The following is a 23,628-nucleotide window of genomic DNA, read 5'->3' on the forward strand; positions in this document are numbered from 1 at the left end:
ACTTTGTTTATTTTTATACCATTGACCCCGATAGAGGATTATGAGAGCTTTCATGGGAAGAAGGGGTTAGTATGCTGAAGGCTGATGATGCGAATTTACTTGGTTATTAGTGTACCATATAATAGACCATAAAGCACATCCTTCTGGCTCCTGGACCCTCATCAGCCCTCTCACACATTTCTGCCAAACTGTTCTTTATACCGGAAAAAAAATTCACACCATTTTATGGATGGGTTGGCTTCCAGAGCAAGTGGGCTGATAATCTAATCTTCTTATGTTTGAGAGAGAGAGGCCATACACCATAGGTTCTGAAAGTGTGATCTCTCCAGCAGCATTGGCACCACCTAGAAACTTGTGAGAAATGCAAATTTCCCCAGATCAACTAAATTCCAATCTGGGGCGGGGGTGGGGGGTGCAGGGAGGAGGTAAGGCCCAACAAGCTATTGTTTAACAAGTGTTCCAGGATTCTGATACCCATTAAAATTTGATATCCATTTCTATAAACAAGATCCACAGAAAACACTTTTGTTCACAATCAACCGCAGGGCAAAGAAAGAAGAATAAAAATATGGTCCCAGCCTTCTGTGAACTCATCCAGTGTTGGTGAGCTGTACCTATCTGCACACATGAATTTGTATATGTTTGATCTACCAATAGAACAGCGGTAAAAGTAGCATAGTGACGTGCCTCCTTGGTGGCTATGTGTAAAACCCTCTCACAAAATGAAAAATACGGGCAAAATTCACCATTATACCATTGATGTTACCAAATCATCCTTTACTCTTTCCAGAGATGGGGGAATGAAGAGTGTTCATGAAAAGCTTAACGGTAGGAACCACAACGTTCATATGATCAGTGACTGAAAAGGGATGCATAGCCTCATACTTCTTTGCTGCTGCCTTTGCCTTATGAATCAGCTCCAGCCCCGGGAACCTGAGGCTAGGTCAAGATCACAAAGCCTCCTTTGGGCTCAGCAATTAAACAAATGTGCCATAGACTTTCCCTTCTACTTAGCTTTTATTAAAAGAAGCGCTAGGGTACTGAGATGCAGTACATCATATTTATTACCAAAATTATTAACAAATATACAAAACTTATACATGTAATTTTCTTACATCCATTTATTCTCTATAATACTGATTTTTGTTCAAGTAGGTTATCTACAGTATGTAAACATCCCTTGGATTGACCTCACACAGATTAGGAAAGCCCTCTAACCCATGCTTTTATCAGATACTTCTTTTTATTTGGCTTTCATTTGTAGCATCTAATCTTCACATTTGGCACATGGAAGAGACATCTACAGTGCAAAAGAGGCAGATTTTCTGGTTTCGTTCTGAACAATTTTGCAAGGGCACCGTTAAAGAGCCGAGAGAACAGGGCACTCTAACTTGATGGAGTTGGAGCCATCCTAATGCCAACAACTCTTGGTTCAGCCGTTAAACTTGAGCACAAAGTCAATGCCTCTTCCTTCTCCCATCCCCCACCCACCCATCATGCAAGGCCGATTCGCCTTAACCTTGTCTCAAAAGGGTTAAAAGAAATGCCATCCATCCCAGGACAAGTAGGTTAATTTCACCGAATAACAAGCTTTCAGTGTTCTTTTGTGTGGGTTGGTTTGTGCGGTTTGATGAGCCAGCAAAACTCTTAAATGGAGAATAAAAGAAGATTTTTTTTTTTAAAGGGAGGAAGAAAGACAAAGAAAAGGATACGAGGAGTCAGACTTTCTTTCACTCGCCACCTGTGTATGTAAGACCAGAAACTCTTAGCGGTGGCCAAGGGACCAAGGCCTTGGCGAGTGGCAGAGAAAAGCCAAGCTCGCCAGAACTTAACCTTGGGCTCCAAGCCCTGGCAGACAGTGTCACAAAAAACTGAAACGAAAAAAGGAAAAAGAAAAGAAAGGTAATTGGAGTTACTGCCCCCCTCTTCCTGTGTTTCCTTTTGATTACTTAACTTAAGGTAACCAAGTAAAGCTGATCCAGAGAGAGCCCTCTTCGCCGCTCACCCCCTTCTCGCTCTCCAGCACAGTATTGCTCGTGCGGTTGGCGGCGCCCACGGTGAGCGTCCGCCGAGAACGTCTGGGTTTGGACGCGCGCCTGCCTCCCGGCTTCCGTCACCACAGGGGCGCGGGCCCCTCCGACGCCCCGTAGAGCTCCGCCAGCTTCCGGAAGCGGGGCCCCCAGTCCGTCAGGAAGTCGAAGCTCTGCTCCGAGTCCGACGTGGCCGACTGCAGGGAGCTCAGCGACCCGGCCACGGAGCCGTCCCCCTCGAACATGTACGTCTGGAGGGAGTCGAAGGGCGGGGCCCACAGGTCCATGTCGGCCTCGTAGAGCTTGGCCAGCACGTAGCTGTGGACCGTGCTGCTCACGGCGCACGTCTGAGGCACGTAGCGGGAGAGGCTCTCGATCTCGGGCAGCATGTCCTGCCGCGTCTTGGGGGCGCCTCCCCCCTGCGCCTCCCGCGGGTTCCACATGGCCGCGATGTCGAAGGCCTCGGTGTCTTCCTCGCCGCCGCCCTCGTCGTCGTAGCGGACGATGTTCTCGTGGATGTTCTCCTCGTCGTCGATGATGTACGGCTGTTTCCGGTGCCGCCTCATGGACAAAATGAGCAGCACCAGCACTGCCGGAAACAAAGACGACAGGATATTTACCCGAGAGACCTGGCTGTGTGTGCCGTGACTTGAAATATTCATGATTGACCACAGGTACCGGGAGAGTTCTTTGGGCTGTGAGCTCAGGGACCGCGTTTGGATACGTTAAACCACAGGGTCGGCCTCGTTCTCACCCGTTCTGTAGGGCAGGTGGTGTAGGCACACGAAGCCTTCTATTTTTTTCCAAGCGGTCCACTTAGGAGAAGTTGTATATAAAGTCTCGTTGCATTAGCTTATTGCTTCGAAATTGTGTGGGGGTATGTGTCCAGCCAGACACCCAAAATACAATCCCGTTAACTAAGCACAGAGCCTTGTGGCCCGCCATAGAACCTATGCCAGTGATCAGGACAGTATACATTTCTCATATTATAACGTGGAAATCTTATTATGTAGGTGGAATACGGCTTTTTTTTTTTTTACCATTAGTATGTAAATAGGATCCTGCTGTGTAAATATCATACACTAATATGTATGCATGTAGACATAGGCTAAGTATGAATCCAAGTCTTAGTCTTTTTATACCTCTTTCAAAAAACAAGTATAAGTGATGGCTGTTTTCCAATAAACTGTGATTCTTCAGACAGCCTTCCATTAAGGCGGTGGTGGGGACTCTGGCTCCAGTGATGTTCGTGGAAGGGAGGGAATGAGGAGTGACATTTTATATAATTCATCATGTTCTCACAGAAGCACCACGCTGTTAGATGTGCCCTTGCAGATTTGGATAAAATTTTATCCCAACAAATGTATTTTTTTTCCAGGATGTGTTCCCTGGGGTTTAAAGGGGAGAGAGAGATAATCCCATTGAACTGTTTATCTCTGTGACTGAAAATGTTTTCCAGGAAGTGTGTTGAGGTTTTAGCCGTAGAACTGCTATTGATTTTTTTTTCCCCCCTGATACGCTTTGTTGCAGCTCGTGAACAGTAACAGCTTGACAACATTGCAAAATAAAACTGCAGTTTACCAAGGGGGACAAAAGTGGAATTTGGTTGTATGCCCAGTAAGATTATGAACTGACAAAAAAATTCACAGTAACGATTTAAAAAATTTGAATGTAGAAGGTGCTTTCCGTAAATTGCATTTAATAATGTTTGTACCTAATATTTTCCGAAATAGCTTGGGTGACAGAATGCACACCCAGGAAACAATGATATATTCTCATGTGTTTTCTGTGTGTGCCGGAATATAGCTCATGGACTACCGGATTGTGTGATTTCAGAGAAGTGGACTAACAAGGCCCTAAACAAGTAGGGGCTTAAACTGGGTGTGGGAGGCTGGGGCGTGATCTGGATGGATGCAGGCTGGATAAATGGGATTCTGTGTGAACATGCTCTGTTTGTGGGGTTCAGTAAATGGTTACTAAACTCAAATATTGTTTTAGGCACTGTGCAAAGCAAAAGAGAAACAACACTGATGATTTTTGCTCTTATAACTTGTAATCTAAGGGGGTTGTGGGCACTGATGGTTAATGCAAGTTAGGCAGTGATAAGGCCTATCAGAGGGTTCTAAGTGTTGCAAAGAGAATACGGAAGCAGGGCCAGGTAATTCTTCCTAGGGGCCTGGAAAACCTTCGCATAGATTACATTGGGATGCTAGTGTGGTAGTTTAGAAAATGCTAGGAAGCAAAATTAGAAAAGTCTTTGAATATCTTCTGGAAAGAATTCTGAAGATAGAGAATTAGGCAGCTTATAGACCTGGTCCATCTTGTATTTGTTGTACAGAAATCTTACATATATCTTACAAAATAAGGTAAAATATCTTATTTTTTAGGTAATCTGATTTAAATAAAAAGTATTGGATAATGCCCTGAAAATCAGATTCTGGGAAACATGGTCCTATTCAACTGAAAGGCTTCCCGGACAGAAGAGAGTCCGTTCTAGGGGTGTTTTTTTCTTTAAGTATTATAGGCACAGTCCAAAGGGCCTATGAGATTTTCTAGGAAGTAGATACATACTGGAGACATGAAAAAAAATCCTGTAAAGTCAAAATTGTATTTATTTAATTGTCCACAAAGTGTATTTTGTTGACAGATCCACTGCATTTGAATCTTACTCAGTTTTATGAATTATATTTAATTTAGGATGTGCATTCTTAGAAATAAGAGTGCCTAAAACTGTGAGGATTGTAAATAAAGTTGCATAGCTCTGCTCAGTTTAGCTCCTGAAAGCTGTCTATTTATTCCGTACAATTCAAAAGGTAAGGCATAATGGGCTTGGGAAGCACAATATAAATTGCTCCTTGCACACCATTTCTAGCTTGAGAGCCTCTCTGTGCCAGTCTTTTGAAATCAGTCTTTCCGTAATGATGGCTTTTTCTACTCTTTGTGGGCAAGAGTGAACTTATAATGCAGACATTTTCCAAACATAGAAGTAGGGACAGCCAGTTTGGAAATTTCTCCTAGGAGCAAGTTCCTTCAAAGGCGTCTTGTAGTTTATCCTGTTCTGCACTCAAGGACTCCCAATGCCATCTTACGGACAATCAAGGAATTGCAGGAAGGTGTTATTTGTCAATGCAGACAGGGAGCAGAAACCAAACAGTTCTCTCTGATCCAGGGATCTGAGGACTTAGAAAAGTTAGTTATTTATATTACTTCTCCCTTCATATAGCACTGAACTAAAACAACACAATCAAACCACATGTTGTATTTGTAAATGTTTTGTGAGAAGCATATTCCATAGACTGACCTAGAAATTCAAACAGGTGCTGATATTTTGCTGTAGAACCTTCTTTCTCTGGTGTGACTCAGTCTCGTGGTGTATAGGTGAACCTGGGATCAAGGGGTTATGGGGATTTCTGAATGTCTATTCTCACTTAAATCCGCAAGGCTGTACTCTTTTTCCTCATAGAACGCTAGGAGTTCTTTCACGTTGAATAATATTACTCTCTTCTGTGTCTGCTTTTTTCCTAAGCAAAACATGTGTGCAATGAAGTAATTCAATCAGAAGAGTTGGGATATATGTACAGATGCTTTTGTGGTTTCCAGAGTTAGTTTAGGTGTTGTGTTGTTTGTTTTTGAGTGTTGAGTTGAAAAAGAATTGCTCCAGTCGCCTGATATGCAAGGGAGGTGGGTAGCAGCCTCATTGTATGATTTGAGAGGAGGAATAAAGGGTTCTGTCTCGCTGGTGCTCTCCCACTAGCCTGTCATTGCATCTTTGTGTTTCAGCAGCAGTGGCACACCGGCCCCGTGGGCCCTGTGTAGTCTCTGCTCCCCCTTAGATGGCCGTGGTGCCTTGGAGGGGTGCTAATGCCCCCAGAGAGCTTGTTCTCCCAGACGCCCATGGGGTTCACTCTGTCACTTCTTTCAGGTCTCCGCTCAAAGGTCTCCTTTACAGTGAGGCCCGCCCTGACCACCTTGTTTGAAGTTTATTTATTTTGAGAAGGAGAGAGAGAGAGAGAGAGAGAAAGCATGTGTGTGGGGGGGAGGAGCAGAGAGAGGGAGAGAGAGAATCCCCAGCAGGCTCTGTGCTGTCAGCGCAGAACGCCGTGTGGAACTCGAACCCATGAACCGTGAGATCCTGACCTGAGCTGGAATCAAGAGTCTGACGCTTAACAGACTGAGCCATCCAGGGGCCCCTGACCACCTTGTTTAAAATGACACCTACCCTGTCTCCTGTCCCCTCAGGATACCCTGTCCCTCTTCTCTGTAACACCGCCTCCAGAAGTTGAGAATGAACATTTAGGAGAAGAGCCTTTACGGCCCAGATACAGAGATACACAGTGTAGGGTTGGGCTGCATTTCGCTTCTGGCTCTGCCTCTGACAATTGGCCTTGGGCCCGTCACTATCCTTTTGTGATTTGGCTCCTATTTATTTGAAATGAAGGGGTTAGAAGAGGGGTTTCTTGTATCCCGCCCCAAATTGTCATGTTGATTTTGTGGTGTCAAAATGAGCTTGCTTTGTTCTGAAGTAAGCTTTGTGAAGACAGACCTGTGTTTTATCAATCCCAGCACACGGAAAGGTATCCTGGCCCAGAGTAGATGCCAGAGAAACAGATGTGCTTTGATCCGGCCAAAGAGGCCACGCGTTCCTTGAAGGAAGGGACTATCTCTGGTTTCTTTCTTTTTCCCCGGCCTCCCTCTGTCACCTTTTCACCAAGCCTGGTGTAGAAGACCGGGTCTGAACAGCTGTGTTAGAGTGATGGCGAAGTAGGCACTTGCGGGACCCCACAGAATAGAAGGGAGCCGCTTGCTCACCTAGGAGGACGAAGATGCAGGCCAGGATGGCGATGAGGGCGCCCCGGCTCAAACTGACCGGGAGCATGTAGGCCTCGGGGCTGCAGGACAGGACATGGCCGTCGTCGTCACAGCCGCACACCTGGATGGTCAGCGTGCCCGTGCTGCTCAGTACCGGCTGCCCGCTGTCTGCTATCAGGATGGGCAGGTAAAACACACTCTGCTCCTGCTGCCGGAAGCCAGACCTCCTGGTGAGAATCCGGGCAGTGTTATCTGAAGAAGACAGGGATTCCAGGATTGAAAAATGGGGAGAGGGATAATGGGAGGAAAGAAGAAAATGGAAGAACCGACGAGTGAATTAACTTCTTGGGTTGAGGAAAGCAAGAGCCCAGGGATGGGATGTGGGATGGGCAGAGAGGGACGGTCGCACATTTCCTGGAGGCATTTAGCTGCAGCCACTCCTGGTTTGTGTGGATCAGCATTTGAATTCAGACACATTGGATTTTTGCTTGCTTCTAGGCAAAACCCGGAGGCCTAGGAGAGAAACCCTTTTTGAGAGTGTGTTTTACCCTTTGTGACATAAAGTGCCCAGGGCGAACTGTTAGACTTCAGATCTAACTGAAATGTTCCTGTGAAAGCTTGATATAAATGAACAATCATTGGCCACTTGTGGTCCCTGTTTGTTCCCGCTCAGCAGGTTTCCAAGGCCACAGGGCTGCTTCGTGCCTCCAGGAAAAGAACGCTGACGAGCCTTCTTGGCTGTGGCAGATTGCTTATTTTTGCCATTTTGGCTGGAATTCACGTCTTCTGCTATTTTCTTTTATGTCTCTGAAACGCAGTCACCACCTCCTCCTGTGCTTTCTGAAGAACCTGCTCATTTAGCAGAAGCTTACTTGAAATCCCCTAATCACATGATTGATACACCCTGTTATCTCCCCCCTTCTTGGTGGTCTGAGTTTACACAATATGAATGTGGTGAAAATTCGTACCTGGTCAGCAATATTAGTTTTTCTCCTCCAGTTTTAAGGGGGATTAGAAAATTATTTGATGTGTTTCCACAAAGGTGGTGTGTGTGAGTGTGTGTATTTATATTTATATTTGCCTAATGTAGTGTTTGGGTATCTTTTATTTTTTTAATCTGTGTTTTCACGTTTCCTCGAGTGGGTTTGCATCGTACGTCATGTCTTTTTTTGCAAAGTTCAGATCATTTTCAGTAGAAGAAAAGTTTGAGAGATGTGGTAGGACATGTAGGCAGTGACTCTCAAAGCTAATATCGACGTGGATGGTCCTCTGGATGTGATTTACATTTCACTGGGAAGAGTCTAGAACTACACAAAAACTTCTGAGAGCCTGACCAAAGTGAACATTATTAATACCAATATTTCTGGTTCTCTTTCCCTTCTTGGACATAATGAAGGATTATATTTTTCTACCCTCTTAAATTTTGGCATGTCTACAGGATTTGCTTTTGATAACGATAAATGGGCGAAAGTGATTGCTGTCACTTCCAGGCAGAAGCACCTAGCAGGTGGTATGTGTGTCTCTGTGTTCTCTTGCCTTGGCGTGGCGTTATGCAAGAACGTTTAAGGTGGAGATCCAGGCAGCCTGGGACACCGAGCTACGTGGACAGCTGTCCTTGTTGCTCACACCCACGATCAGCCTCATGTGAGCAAGAAATTAACTTTAGTTGTGTTAAGCCACTGAAAGTTTGGTGTCATTTGTTGCTGCGGCATAGGCCAGCCTATTCTGATGAACACATTATCCTTCGTTAGCTCTTTCACTTCCTCCTTGCCTTGCCTTTTCATGGTAGCAGTTATGGTTTACTGAGTGCTCATGTGCAAATACTTAGTCTTTATACGCAGTATCTCATTTAATTTTCACATTTGATGAGATAGTGATAATCTGACCCTTTTACAGTGGATGGGTTAAGGCCTAGAGAGATTATATAATTTGTTCAAAGTTACTTAGTAGCAGAGCTGAGATTTGAACTCTGGTCTCTCTGACTCCACATAAACATTTCTTCTATTGTGCTGTGTAACTACTAATTTAGTTTAGTGATACTAACTCTAGAAAATTATCCAGCCAGTGGAAATCCCTTCCTGCTTTGGTACAGGCCCCTTTCCTCTTTTATTTCCTTCTCAGTGGAGGAATATAGCAACTCGTTGCCAACCTGAGGATTAATTAGTATCTCTGTCTACTCTACAGCCCCCCTACTTTTCTGTTTGTCCAGATTTTGTAGCTAAGTATTACTAATTCTTTTTCACAGTGTTAATTTTGTGTTTCCAGAAACCAAGTTTTTTTTCACACAGAATTCTGTTTTGTTTTTTATTTTTCAGTTTAATCAAGGCTAGGTTGTAAGACTTGTAGAAAGCTTGACCAGAGATGAATTTCATAAAAGTATTATATCATGCCTACTTACACAACATGTTTCTTGATCTTAGAATTATTTACAGTTAAATAAAAAAGATCAGAGCATTGTGTTGCTAAGTCTAGTCTTAGAAGGGGTCTGGCATATAGTAGCCACTTGTGAAGATTTTGTTGAACATGATAATTAGGGCTTTAGTAACCCATTTGGAAGCAATATTTGTTTCCAAGGTGACACAAAACTTTTTTTTTTTCTGAAACCGTTCCCAAATTCTAGTTCTACTCTAAATGCTTACTTGATTATTTTGTTTGTAACATAATTTATTGTCAAGTTGGCTGACATATAGTGTATACAGTGTGGTCTTGGTTTTGGGGTAGATTCCCATGATTCATCGCTTACGTACAACACTCGGTGCTCATCCCAACAAGGGCCCTCCTCGATGTGCATCATCGATTTTTCCCTCTTCCCCCATCCCCCCATCAACTCTTAGTTTGTTCTCTGTATTTAAGAGTCTCTCATGGTTTGCCTCCCTCTCCCTCTGTCTGTAACTATTTTTTCCCCTTTCCTTCCTCCATGGTCTTCTGTTAAGTTTCTCAAGTTCCACATATGAGTAAAAACATATGATTTCTGTCTTTCTCTGACTCCAGGAAAATGCACTTCACACCAGTGAAATACACTTAGCCTACTCGGTTTCTGATCTTGGGCCATTTGCTTTCTTATCTATCAAATGAGACAGTGAGAATCGGAGGGATTAGTAACTTCCTTGAAACCTTAGAAGATTATTAAAAATATCAAATAAAGCAAAGTATGGGAAAATACGTTTGAAACTGCAAATTGTTATACACACACAGTCCTCTTAATAATGCTTTGGGGATTAAAAAGGCGCTACTTGAGGTAGTGCCTGTTGTGTTTATAAAAGGATATCATGTGGAGGGCACGAGAGTCCTGACAGAGGATCCACCAAATCAGATGTTCAATTTTTCATGAGCCTTAGTAAAAGGTACTCATAGGATAATTGTTATGAGGAAGTTAAGAGTTCGTTCTTTCTGTTGAAGATGTGCTGACTTTCATTTTGGAAAACCTTCCAAGTAATGAGTCATTTCTTTTATAGTCATCATGTTCTAGTGGCTTTTCTTTTTAAAGTATCGGCTCCATGAATTGGTGTCCAAAGTCATCTTTAAGAAAGTTGCAGCATTTTGCTGCATATTGTTTCCGTACTGAATCTGACAAATAGCGTGAAAGAACAGAGTGACATTTCACTGAAAATTTGGAGAAACAGTGTAATGTATCATCCTCCCAACCCCAGGGTTTCCGCTATAAAACCAGTCCTAAGGGGGCTAAAATCACTTTTTGTAGGAAGGATTTCCCTGTGAAGCAGATAAATGAATACTTCAAACTTTGATCCAATAAAAATGTTGGGATGTTTAATTGTAGTACTTCTGTTGTTATGATTTATATTACCCTTCCTTCCAGAATTGTTAGTGATTTTATGATAACATGTAGAAGGTTAAAGGAAAGACTTGGAGGAACATTTTCCACGTAAAAGAAAACAGGTTTAATAGTCTTAAGTTTTAATGGCAGAATATGATGGGGGGTGGAATTAATACTTTAAGTCTCAAATAATTGGTGTTTGAGACTAAGACCAGGCAGGCCTAGTCATGACTTTTTGTTACCCTTTGTTTAGATTGTTATACAGTGACAATTACTATTTTATAATTGGAATAAAAATGAGGCTAGTAGAGCCCAGAGAAGTGACGATCTCTCTCCGCAAGGTCAGACAGAAAGTAGCAGAGTTAGTAACAGAAGGAGTTCACTTGACAGTTTAAAATTTTTTTTTCTGATCTCCTTTGAGAATCATCTGGCTGGGGAACAGAAGCCCCTCCTTTTCCCACCTGTGCCCGATGAAGAGTGTGCTAGGTTTACAAATTTCCTAGCTGATCAGAGTGCTTACTGGAAAAGAGGGGTCTAGAATTCCATTCCAGCTAAGTTGTAGTGGGGAATGGTTTCTAGAATAGGAAACCCCACCTGACTCTTTCTTTTTAAACCATTCTAAAGTAATAAAGTTGTTTCAGTGCTCAGACTACTCTTTGTGATCCTATATTTGTCCTTTGTTATCTTAGGCTTTGTCTCCCTTTTGTTCTGGGAGCTCTTTACTGTCATCCCCTTTGATGCTTGCCCAGACATGTTCCCTCAGGTTTCTCTCTCTGTCTAGTTCAATTTCTGTCTTTCTCAGATTTCCCCCATAGTTATAGAACGTACACACATGGCTGTTATCTGTGGCAAAGAAGGAAGGCTTTTGCCTGTGTGCCTGGCACAGTGTCTCACACAGAGGCAGCTCTCAAACATTTGTCAACTAACTGAAAGTTTCAGAATCAGCAGAGGACATTCTTTTTTTCTTTGATGTTTTGAAACAAAACTTTAAAAGACACTGCAAATGGGCATTAATGTCTTTGCTGCTGCTAAAGAGCAGGTGACCTTTGGCGTGACACTGTTTGCATGGTAGAGTAAACAGAAGTCTCCAGCCCAAGCTAGAAGAGCATTGGTGGCCACCTATCCACCTGGTTACCTTGGTTGTCCCGAATGGTGAAGTTGGGGTTGTTAGCAGCCTCGGGAGCCAAGCTGTAGTAGAAGTGCTGACCACTGTGTGGGTCGTCTAGGTCCACGGCACTCACTGTCTGGATCAGCTGAGGGGGTGACATGGAATCATGTGAGTCAGAGTCAGAAGAAAAATTGTCAGGACCCCGTGAGATCCCAAGCCCTAAAATCCGATAGTGGATTGTTTTACCTAATGAGAAAGGCATCCTGAAACTTACCTGGAAACTCTCCATGGCATCACACCACTCAAGATTGAATTTTGGTCTTTATTATTGGGCCTGAGTACATATTTGGCACATGGTGAATGTTACCTGAATACTTCAGGGGTTAGGCATCAGCATAACAAATTCTGACACCAACACCAGTGTTTTTAAGCAGTCTAAAGAGAAGACTGGATAAGAACACCGTGGGATGCCACAAGGCCCTGCTTGTTTCTGTTTTCCATTCTTCTACTTCACCTACTTAACCTCACCATTTGGGTTAATATTTTGGGGTCAAATTGCTATCTTTGAGAAGCCTCTATTGAAAAATGACCAATACCTAGAAGAGAAATAGACACGTCAACATCTGTGTCAGGTTAATGGAACACAGCTGGGAGGGGATGGGTCACAGGGCAGTTGCTTTTGGTTGGCTGGAAGGGGAGCTAGGAAACGTGGAGAGCCCAAGATCTCGGGTGGGATATGTGGAACAGACTGGCGTCAGAAGCAGGGTTTGGGGGTGAGGAGAACAAAAGAAGGGATGGCTTTCTTTTGAGCTCTTTGGCCTAAACTTTGCCTTTTCCACAGTGCTTTTCAAAGTAGTAGGTTGCTAGGAGGGTTATAAAGGCCATGGTAAAAAAGCTACTAAGAAAGCAGCGCAGAATATGCGATTGAAAAAGCAGCAGGCCAACTGGGAGGGATATAGAAAAAGTGTTGAATGGATGGTCACCTTCCTATGTGTTTCCTCTACCAACCAATGCCACAGATACCTCCCACCCGTCTTGGGCCTGAACCTGTAGACTTGACCTTCCTGCTGTTTAAAACGGGTTATGCTTCTCTGCCAGGGTAGAAACCAGAGCATCGACGGTCAGTTGGCGGGCCCAGGTCGGATTGCTTATTAGTCTGTATTTCTTCCTCTGTAAATTAAGGGAGGTAATGCTACCCCTCAGTATACCGAAGTTTAAATAACAAGAGAGGGAGGCTCCCAGCTGGGGGCCTTCTGGTGGACACTGCGTTGTTCAGATCCCCCTTCAATGAAGGATTTGATGCCCCAGATTTGTCAGTCTCTTTGAGGATTGTCTCATTTGCTGAGAGTCACCTACCCACACTCACCACATCCTTCCAGGGAAGCCCAAGGCAAATGACTGATGTAGTAGTGTAAAAGCCTGACCATCCCATCTAAACTTGGGCAAACTAGTTCTAGAGCTCTTTGAAGTCATGCAAGCCTTGTTAGTGGGTCTGCATCACAGCTGGACTTCTCATTTTGCCTAGTCCTGCAAAGTCGTCCTCTTCTACAGGCATTGGTCCCAAGGGCATTCCTTAATAAACATCTTATACCAGAACTCCACTTTTGGATACGCCTCCTGCAAACCCAACTGGCAGCTGGCCTCTTTTGAACCTGAAGGTTGAAGGAATGGAGTTGCATAAAGGAGAGAGGTTGATTGAGCACTGAGAGATGAACTTGCCCCATGGCATAGCCTAGTGTCAGTTCTGCTCACATATGAGGGCCACCCTACCACCCTATCCCTACTGAGACAAATCCTGTATTTTCCATCTTTCCCACAATGCCAAACACATAAAGACAGAATCTCTCTCTCTCTTTTTTTTTTTAACAAAACATACCTCTTACTGAATGTTATAAATGGTTGATTATATATAACTTGGCAAACATAATTGGGTAAATCATTTCAGAATATCTGACCTGTGAAATCATAAATATATTGGTGAGATGAGGGCCCTGAGGTATAGGACTGGTCCATGATTGGGCTTTTAAAGAATGAGTGAGCAAAGACACTGCCTTGCTGGGTTAGTTTCTGGAGGCTAAATTTCTTTGGTGGCAAATTTGGTTATCTGTAGCAATTGGGAACATAGTGGCCTGCTATCATGACGGGTCAGATTTCCTTCTCAGCCCCACTTGCCATGCAATATTCTGCTTAGCTGGTTTCATTCTGCCTTTAGCCAGCATCAGGCATGTTGTCTGGTTTCTTTGTGGGCCTCCTTCCTGGCTGCTTGCGAGGAGGAAAGCACATATCCTGCCTCGGTGGACACACAGCTGACGACTACCCGACGCCTCTAACACAAGAAGGCCTGGTTCTTTATACGCCAGACATGCCTACCGAGCTGTGTGCTTTTGAAAAATCTTCAAAACATGTCCCAGAGCCAAAATCAAGGGGTAGGACTTTCAGTATCTTGGGCTAAAGATGATAAATATGACAGACTTGTGGCTCATGACCTGAACTTGAAGTCACAAATAAATTGGGTTTCAAAGGACTAACAGGCCATTAAAAGATGTATTTAGAAATGTAGAAATGGGAGATATACGTGTGTGCTCCAAAAATAAGAGAGGTAGTTGAAGTGCTATTGAGCTGTCAGAATACAACTTGTATTCTGAAGACCTTTAAGAAAGTCAGTACATCGTTTCCTGGGGGAGAAGAGGTTAATTTGCTGTGCTGCTAGTCACGTTCTTTATAATAGAGATTAGTGGGGCGCCTGGGTGGCGCAGTCGGTTAAGCGTCCGACTTCAGCCAGGTCACGATCTCACTGTCTGTGAGTTCGAGCCCCGCGTCGGGCTCTGGGCTGATGGCTCAGAGCCTGGAGCCTGTTTCCGAGTCTGTGTCTCCCTCTCTCTCTGCCCCTCCCCCGTTCATGCTCTGTCTCTCTCTGTCCCAAAAATAAATAAACGTTGAAAAAAAAAATTTATAATAGAGATTAGTAATTAGCTTTGTCGTGTATTATACATTTGTCATGGTAAAATTTTATACAATACAATTTTATATATTATACTTCATAGGCTATATATGAAATTTTTATATTATAACATAAAAGAAATTATTAAAATCAAGGTCCAGACCTTCTCACTCAAAACTCAATTACCACAGCACAGTAACTTGCTGTTTCTGTATCCTGCCTCCACCAGTCTTTGTTCACATGTAGCCATAACTTTATATAACTGCGAGCGAGCGAGCGTATACAGGTAGTTTTGATACTTTCTCTCTTTACTTATAATAACACAGATCATTTGTTACACTGTAAAGTCAGCATTGTAACTTTTATTAGCTGTGTAATGTTTCAAGTCTTCCTAGAAACTCAATATATGTGGAAGTAAAATTATCCTAGACTTGTTGAAAAAAATTTTTAGGAGTGCTATAGACCATTACACTGAGTTTTAAGAAACAGTGGATGAGATGATTTAGATCAGAATCATTATAGGGCATTTTTTTTTCCCTGTGGAGAATGTGAATCACTTTTGAGTGAGAATGGTGGAGACGTGTGGACTCAATCTTTGGTGAGTACGGACGCCGATAGCAGTTTTGGTTGTACACACTTGTCAGTTTGTGCAGCAAGGTGCCACTTTGCAGGTGTAGAAGTGAAAGCAAAATCTGCATTTCAGCCAGAAGACCTGAAGTACCAAAGCATGAGTCCTTGCCTTGTAGATGTGTGCTTCATAGACTCCTAAGTTTCATATTAAAACTATACTGACCCATTTGCCTCACCACCAGCACCCACAGGACCATAGAATATACTTTGGAAGAAGAAATTAGGACTATTAGGGGGTCTGTTGGGTTATAGGTAGACAAGAAAGCATCTTACGGAAGCAGGGACATGGCCTGTGCTCTGAGGTACAGAAGGGTGGGCACAGGGTGGGCAGTAGCCCATTGCATGCATGACTACATGGCTACTCCAAGCAGAGTTCTGGATGTTTCTCAGTTACACCACTTGGAATTTGATCAACCAAATTATTCATTTACCTTTAAAAGCATATTTTAATAGAAGGTACAAATATGTCTCTACAGATTATAGAACTATGGCTGTCTCAAATTGGTAGAAACTTGTTCCTTCACATTCCTTTCCTTTCAAAAGTTACATGACGTGAACAACATTAAGAAAATGGTGTTTTAATTGAGGGAGGAGAGAGAGTGTAGGTATTCTAGGTAACAAAGCATTCTGAGAATAGGGCAGGCAGTCCCCCAACAAGGTGCCCGTTGTCAGAAGTTAAGAAAGGGAGATGGAAAGATATAAAAATAAACCTTCCCTACTGCAGATATTTTCAGCTGTTAGTGCTCAACTGAGGAAAAGAGGACTCTTCTGGTCTTCATGGTCCCTTGCTCCCTGGACCCAGAGCACATATTCCTGTAGTCGGTACTATACTGTTGAGTCACAAGATGGGTAGATAAGTTCAGGCCAGCCTGTGAATCAGGCTACCATCAAAGCATTGTTTAGGTCATAAAATGCATTGGGGGCTCCACATGCTTTTCCTAACAAACTGTTGCGGCATGATGCACAGAAGTTGGGGACTCTCGTAAACTGCTAGTTTCTGGAGTCTCAATTTCTTTGAGGGCACATTTGGTTATCTGTAATGGTTCTTTTTTTTTTTTAATTTTTTTTAACATTTATTTATTTTTGAGACAGAGACAGAGCATGAACAGGGGAGGGGCAGAGAGAGAGGGAGACACAGAATCTGAAACAGGCTCCAGGCTCTGAGCAGTCAGCACAGAGCCCGACGCGGGGCTCGAACTCACGGCCCGTGAGATCATGACCTGAGCCCAAGTCAGACGCTTAACCGACCGAGCCACCCAGGCGCCCCAGTAATGGTTCTTTTTATTTGTTGGAGGTTAACCAACATACACACCACACAGACTGCCTTACCTGCCCTGCTTTGGCATTTTCACATACAAAAGCTTCATAGAATCTGGGGAATTCTGGAGCATTGTCATTCACATCTAAGACTTTGATTGTGACGGAAACACTTCCAACCTGGGAAGGGTTGTCTAAAGAGAACACAGAGAAGACCAAAGGTGAGGGGTCAGCAGTCCAAGAAGGTGGCTCTTTGCTGGAATAGGTTTTCACCTTGTCAGTCCGTCTTTTTAAAGGAATGAGTAAAGAACGTGAAGATGGCAAGATAAATGCAGGGTGTGTGTGCTGCCTAGTAAGAGTGCGGTCAGAACGTAGGCGCCTGGGCAAACAAGGGGTGTGTCTGAGAGAGCGTGTGACGTCAGGAGGTTGAGGAGAAGAGTCTGACTCCGAGGGGGTGGCGGTATCGTAAAACGCGTCTTAAAAAGAGGCTCACGCTTCAGGTTCTGGGATTAAAGACAGGTGAGTTCTGTATTCTGGGCTTGAAAACAGCCCATTTCTAATTGGATGTATACTCTGTGGCATTCTTGGCTTGATTCCTGTGGAGTAATCCGTTCCTATGGAATAATCATCGAATTATATTTCAGAAGGTTTCAAGCTATTCGCGGGAGTCCAGATAACACTGCACATTTATTTCTGCTTAGGGACTAAGGAGATATTTCAGGATCAAACACACACCGAATCTGTATCTTTAGCTGGGGCAGGAGAAGTTACTCACAATCACTCACGGGGGGAGCGTGTCTTTTTGGTCTGTCTTTTGCTTGGCAATGGCACACAAGGACAATTTCACAGCCCCAGGAATGTCCCTGCTGTCCTTTTTTGTTTTGGCCACATCCCAGGAAGACAAAATAGAAATTATAAGACACATAAATTATTCTTCCTAAATAGTTTTATGAAATCTCAGAATGCTTTATTCTTTTTTTTTCCTTTCTTTCCCCCAAATACCTATGCTCTGCTATATTTTCCCCTTAAGTATTTCTGTTGCCTATTTACCAAAAGTGCTGACATACTTAAATTTTTTTCCATTATAACCATGGTACTTGTTTATAGAAGGAATCATGAAAATACAAAAAAAAAAAAAATCAGGGTAGATATGATCTACAACCCCACCACCGGCTGTATCCATTATATATGTAATGTTACATATGTGTCCGAAAGTATGGAAACATACACACACATGCATAGACTGCAATTAAGCAAAATTAAAAAGTTGAATTTAGAACTTTTAGGGAAGTATTATCCTGTGTCATTGAAATATGCTTTGAAGACATGTATATTAATATCTGCTGATAATCTCATTTTACTGTGTGGTCATAACAATTTACTTAGACTCGTATTATTAGACTTTTAGGTATTTCCCACTTTCCCCCCTATGTTAAAATAACACTGCGGTAGACATTTGGTGCATGGGTTTTTGTTGGTATCTATGATTATTTCTTTAAGAGGGTTATTATAAGTAGAATTCTTGAGGAAAAAGACTGTGAATATTTTTGATAATCTTAATTCAAAGCGTAATTGCCCATTTGCCTCTCTGAATGGCTGTACATAATTCTGCCCGTACCTCAGGGTCTGCATTTCCCTGAACTTTTACCATCGCCAAGATGTTAATCTAGTTTTTAGTAGTTTTCCATTTTTACACTTATGTTCATAAATCTGCCTTTTATTAGTTTCTTTAATGTTTATTTTTGAGAGTGAGCGAGCATGAGTGGGGGAAGGGGAGAGAGAGCATGAGAGAGAGAATCCCAAGCGGGCTCCGTGCTGTTAGCGCAGAGCCTGATGCAGGAATCGAACTCATGAACTGTGAGATCATGACCCGAGCCAAGATCAAGAGTCAGATGCCTAACTGACTGAGCCACTCAGGCGCCCCATAAATCTGCCTTTTAGTGCAAGATGTCTCAAATCTTTGTATCCATGTTTGTGTGTATGTATGTGCATAGTAAGGGTGATATGTTATAAATGCTGCCTTTCATCCAGTGATAATATTTTATACTTAAGGACAGCAACCCCCTTCCCCCCCACCCATGTGCCACTCTTGCATGTGGATTATTTTGAGCTGAAGGACTTGAAGCCCTGTGGGTTCAAAACAGACTTTTGTCCCTCCCTTAACCCACAGAGAAGAATCTAAATTGGGAACTTTTCCCAGAATAAGGGTTATCAACAGATTTTATTTGAGTGACCCATCTGTATGGTCGGGCTAGCCTCTGATTACTAAACATTTGCTCTTCTTATAGTCCTGTAAAGTGCATTCCTTTCCTTTGAAATTCCAAACTCCTACCCCCTTCTCCTTAGTTCAGAATGACAGGTATAGTTCATTGTGCCTGTCTTTGGAATTTTTATGTCTGTGTGGATTCCCTGTATATACACCTGTTAAATTAGATTTTCTCTTGTTAATCTGTCTCATGTCAATTTGATTCTTAGTCCAGCTGTAAGGACCCTTGAAGGGGACAGGAATTCTTGCCCCCGACCATACTATTTGTGTGCATTCCAGTCTTATTAAGGATTCAAAGCCTTTTAGGTTTCTCAGGAATTGTCCCTTTCTTCATATAGAAGTCTAGCTCCTTGATTTAAGGATGCTATTTTTGGTATTGCTTTTGTGTAGTGTCTTGCTTTTTATTTTTTATTTTTTATTTATTTAGTTTTTAGTTGGCGCATTTAATGCATTTACATTCAGTGTTATTATAGAAAGATATGGGTTTAGAGTCATTGTGATGTCTGTATGTTTTATGCTTGTAGTGATGTCTCTGGTACTTTGTCTCACAGGGTCCCCCTTAGGATCTCTTGGAGGGCTGGTTTAGTGGTGACAAATTCCTTCAGTTTTTGTTTGTTTGGGGAGACCTTTATCTCTCCTTCTATTCTAAATGACAGACTTGCTGGATAAAGGATTCTCGGCTGCATATTTTTTTCTGTCTAGCACCCTGAAAATCTCGTGCCAATTCTTTCTGGCCTGCCAAGTTTCAAAAGAGAGATCAGTCACGAGTCTTATAGGTTTCCCTTTATATGTGAGGGCACGTTTACCCCTTGCTGCTTTCAGAATTTTCTCTTTATCCTTGTATTTTGCCAGTTTCACTATGATATGTCGTGCAGAAGATCGATTCAAGTTACGTCTGAAGGGAGTTCTCTGTGCCTCTTGGATTTCAATGCCTTTTTCCTTCCCCAGTTCAGGGAAGTTCTCAGCTATTATTTCTTCAAGTACCCCTTCAGCACCTTTCCCTCTCTCTTCCTCCTCTGGGATACCAATTATGCGTATATTATTTCTTTTTAGTGTATCACTTAGTTCTCTAATTTTCCCCTCATACTCCTGGATTTTTTTATCTCTCTTTCTCTCAGCTTCCTCTTTTTCCATAACTTTATCTTCTAGTTCACCTATTCTCTCCTCTGCCTCTTCAATCCGAGCCGTGGTGGTTTCCATTTTGTTATGCATTTCGTTTAAAGCGTTTTTCAGCTCCTCGTGACTGTTCCTTAGTCCCTTGGTCTCTGTAGCAAGAGATTCTCTGCTGTCAGCTATACTGTTTTCAAGCCCAGCGATTAATTTTATGACTATTATTCTAAATTCACTTTCTGTTATATTATTTAAATCCTTTTTGATCAGCTCATTAGCTGTTGTTATTTCCTGGAGATTCTTCTGAGGGGAATTCTTCCGCTTGGTCATTTTGGATAGTCCCTGGCGTGGTGAGGACCTGCAGGGCACTTCCCCTGTGCTGTGGTGTATAACTGGAGTTGGTGGGCGGAGCCACAGTCAGACCTGATGTCTGCCCCCAGCCCACCGCTGGGGCCACAGTCAGACTGGTGCGTGCCTTCTCTTCCCCTCTCCTAGGGGCGGGATTCACTGTGGGGTGGGGTGGCCTGTCTGGGCTACTTGCACACTGCCAGGCTTGTGATGCTGGGGATCTGGCGTCTTAGCTGGGGTGGGTAGGCAAGGTGCACAGGGGCAGGAGGGGCAGGCTTAGCTTGCTTCTCCTTAGGTGATCCACTTCAGGAGGGGCCCTGTGGTAGCAGGAGGGAGTCTGATCCGCTGCCGGAGGTTTGGCTCCACAGAAGCGCAGAGTTGGGTGTTTGCGCGGAGCGAGCAAGTTCCCTGGCAGGAACTGGTTCTCTTTGGGGTTTTGGCTGGGGGACGGGCGGGGGAGATGGCGCTGGCGAGCGCCTTTGTTCCCCACCAAACTGAGCTCTGTGGTCCGGGGGCTCAGCAGCTTTCCTTCCCTTTGTCCTCCAGCCTTCCCGCTTTCTGAGCAGAGCTGTTAACTTATGACCTCCCAGCCGCTAAGTCGCGCTTGCTGTCGGAACACAGTCCGTCAGGCCCCTCCGCTTTTTGCAAGCCAGACTTGGGGGCTCTGCTTGGCCGGCGAGCCGCCCCTTCGCCCCTGCTCCCTCCCGCCAGTCCGTGGAGCGCGCACCGCCTCGCCGCCCTTCCTACCCTCTTCCGTGGGCCTCTCATCTGCGCTTGGCTCCGGCGACTCTGTTCTGCTAATCCTCTGGTGGTTTTCTGGGTTATTTAGGCAGGTGTAGGTGGAATCTAAGTGATCAGCAGGACGCGCGGTGAGCCCAGCGTCCTCCTATGCCGCCATCTTCCCTCTCCCTTATTTATTTAGTTTTTAATCTCTAGCACAGGGCTAGATATATCGGAGATACTCAGTAAGTATTTGAACTAAATGCATTCACTTACTTGTATAAACCATAATTTCCGTCTCTTCCCATAAAGAATGTAATGCTCGTTCCAACAAGCTCTAGAAATGTCTACATTCTACAATGCTTATATTTTGTCACATTATGGAGATCAGTTTATTGTGTTACTTACTCATTTCCATAGCAAGGACAGTGATATTATGCCAAGAAAACTCCTCCCGATCAAGGGGTCTTGCAGTCATTAGGGCACCTGTTGTAATGTCAACATAGAAGAATCTTCCAGGGTCACTGCTTCTGTCAATGGAATATCTGCAAAAACAGATTAAATACGTTGCTTTATTTGGATAAATATACTACAGCATATTTCATGAGAGAACTGAGTGCATACTATGTGAAACATGGTGCAACGAGTTCTGAGTTATGGACACTTGGAAGACTGCATTTGCTGTTTTTATCATGTCCAGATACAATCCCCCACCAACACCCCCCCCCAAAAAAAAAACCATAAAAAACCAACAACAGAGTATTACTGCTTGAATTTTCTCATTCATAAGTTGAAATAAAACGGTACCAAGGCTTAGGGCAGTTTTAAGCCAATTAAAGATCCATTTCAGCTTTTTAAATCTTAATACTGCCCTAAGGCTTTTGGGACATTCTGAGTATCAATCTCTGCATGTCTTTGTTCAAAATGAATTTTATTTATTTAAGTTTTTGAAATGCTAGATTGGGACTGGAAAAGTTACAGTTAGTGTTTCCAGTCCCTATAATTAGTATCACCTATCGAGAAGGAAGGATTTTGCATTAGGTCCTTTGTAAACATGCTAATGACTGATCTGCTGACATACACAGTAATAGTATTTAATAGCTAGAGAGCCCTTATTCATGCAGTATTTTTAGTAGGGCGAACGAGGTTTGACTAGGTTGCATCATGTAAATAAACTTGGAATTTATGAATTTATGGGGCATAACTTGTTAGAAGATATCATGTGAGTTATATAATTATAATTAATGGTATATACAAAGCAGATGTTCCATAACCCAAATGGCTCCATTCTTGTTCAGGCAGTGCACTTCATTGCTTTTATCTTTCATGTTCAGTGTGGACCAAAATTCATCCTTACACAGGAAAAGAAGGATATTTACCTGACAGTTTCAGACCTCTCTAAGGACAGAATGCTTGCCTCATAGTTTGCTATTGTCTGTATCCTTGGAATTATTATTTACCTGGGTACTCCATAATTCCTGTTGAACCTGATTTGGCAGTCTGACCCTTTGTGTTCTTTCATGTGGTCTCCATTTTGGGAGATTCAGTTAGTGTGGAGGGAGATTCAGACATCTGTACGTTTAAAACCCTCCATAATATGTCGCCATGATTGAGAACCATTCTTGAGAATCTGTGTAGTCCTTGGTAATGGTGAGTAATTATAATAGCTGCCATTTATGGAATACCAGATATTTTATAGCTTAAATTCTTATAAAATCTCTAGGAGGTGGGTATTCTCTCAATTAGCAGAAAAGAAAACTAAGAGAAGTTAAGTCACTTTCATACAGTTAAACAGCTGATAATTTGCAAAGGTAGCACATATATGTTTATATATGTACATATAAAACTACTGTAATATATTGGGTTCAGAATTCTATTTAGAGTTCTCAGCGATTACAGTGTATATCTTAAAGTTGTGGAAACTGGGGAACTGCCATTTTGATGGGAGTGATAAGTTTCTCTAGTGCATTGTTTTTCAGACTAGCGTTGAAAGAAAATGAAATAGAACATATGCATGCCAGACTGCTATGAGGGTAAATATTGAAGGTAAAACTGTTTCAAATATGTACAAGGGTGTAGATATGTATATATGCACACACACATACACATGTATGTATGTATTATGTCATGTATATGTATTATTTGGTAAAATGTTTTCTTCCAAAGACGTATTTTTTTTCTGTAGGAATTCAGAATGGCTGTTCAGAGATTATGAATTAAAGGGAAAGGTGACCACTAAGGGCTGGAGAAGTTGGAATCCTTTCAGTTATAATTCTCCAAGAGTTGGGAAATTTAAGGAAGTACATTAATGCCTTTCTCTGCTTCTGACCCTGTTTAATGAACACTTACTGTAGCCAGGCACTGCTTTATACACCTTACATATATTGGCTCATTTAATACTTACAGTATCCCTAAGAGGTAGGTACAGTGTCTTGATTTGATAGGTAGGGAAACTGAGGCTTGGATTCGTTAAGTCACTTGCTCAAGATTGAAATCAAGCCTGGGCAGTTTGGTTTCCGGTTCCTGCTAACCACCACACCATTCCGCCTTAGTGCACATGGAACGTAGGGAAATTCTTTAAGGGAACACGGCCTTCTCTCTTCTTGAAGATAGATTAAGGCATGATAGCAAACT

The 23,628-nt window shown here is 42.9% G+C and overlaps 1 protein-coding gene across 5 annotated transcripts in view; it reads right to left on the minus strand.

Moving 5' to 3' along the window:
• Positions 1–998: 998 nt before the first annotated feature.
• CDH20 (cadherin 20) overlaps positions 999–23,628 on the minus strand; it is a 211,398-nt gene continuing 188,768 nt past the window's right edge. For 3 of the 5 annotated variants that reach the window (XM_040478657.1, XM_040478655.1, XM_040478656.1), the window contains 5 exons: positions 21,403–21,539; positions 16,623–16,744; positions 11,750–11,867; positions 6,840–7,091; positions 999–2,619 (listed from right to left, as the gene is read on the minus strand). In XM_040478657.1, coding sequence (XP_040334591.1) covers positions 2,114–2,619; positions 6,840–7,091; positions 11,750–11,867; positions 16,623–16,744; positions 21,403–21,539 — 1,135 coding nt within the window. In that variant the 3' untranslated portion in view covers positions 999–2,113. Of the gene's footprint in view, positions 2,620–3,070; positions 3,419–6,839; positions 7,092–9,757; positions 10,407–11,749; positions 11,868–16,622; positions 16,745–21,402; positions 21,540–23,628 lie in introns of those variants that run through there. The other 2 variants (XM_040478658.1, XM_040478659.1) reach the window with 2 other exon arrangements.

Source organism: Herpailurus yagouaroundi, unplaced genomic scaffold, assembly GCF_014898765.1.
Source record: "Herpailurus yagouaroundi ecotype Mexico unplaced genomic scaffold, PumYag 142, whole genome shotgun sequence".
Taxonomy (NCBI): domain Eukaryota; kingdom Metazoa; phylum Chordata; class Mammalia; order Carnivora; family Felidae; genus Herpailurus; species Herpailurus yagouaroundi.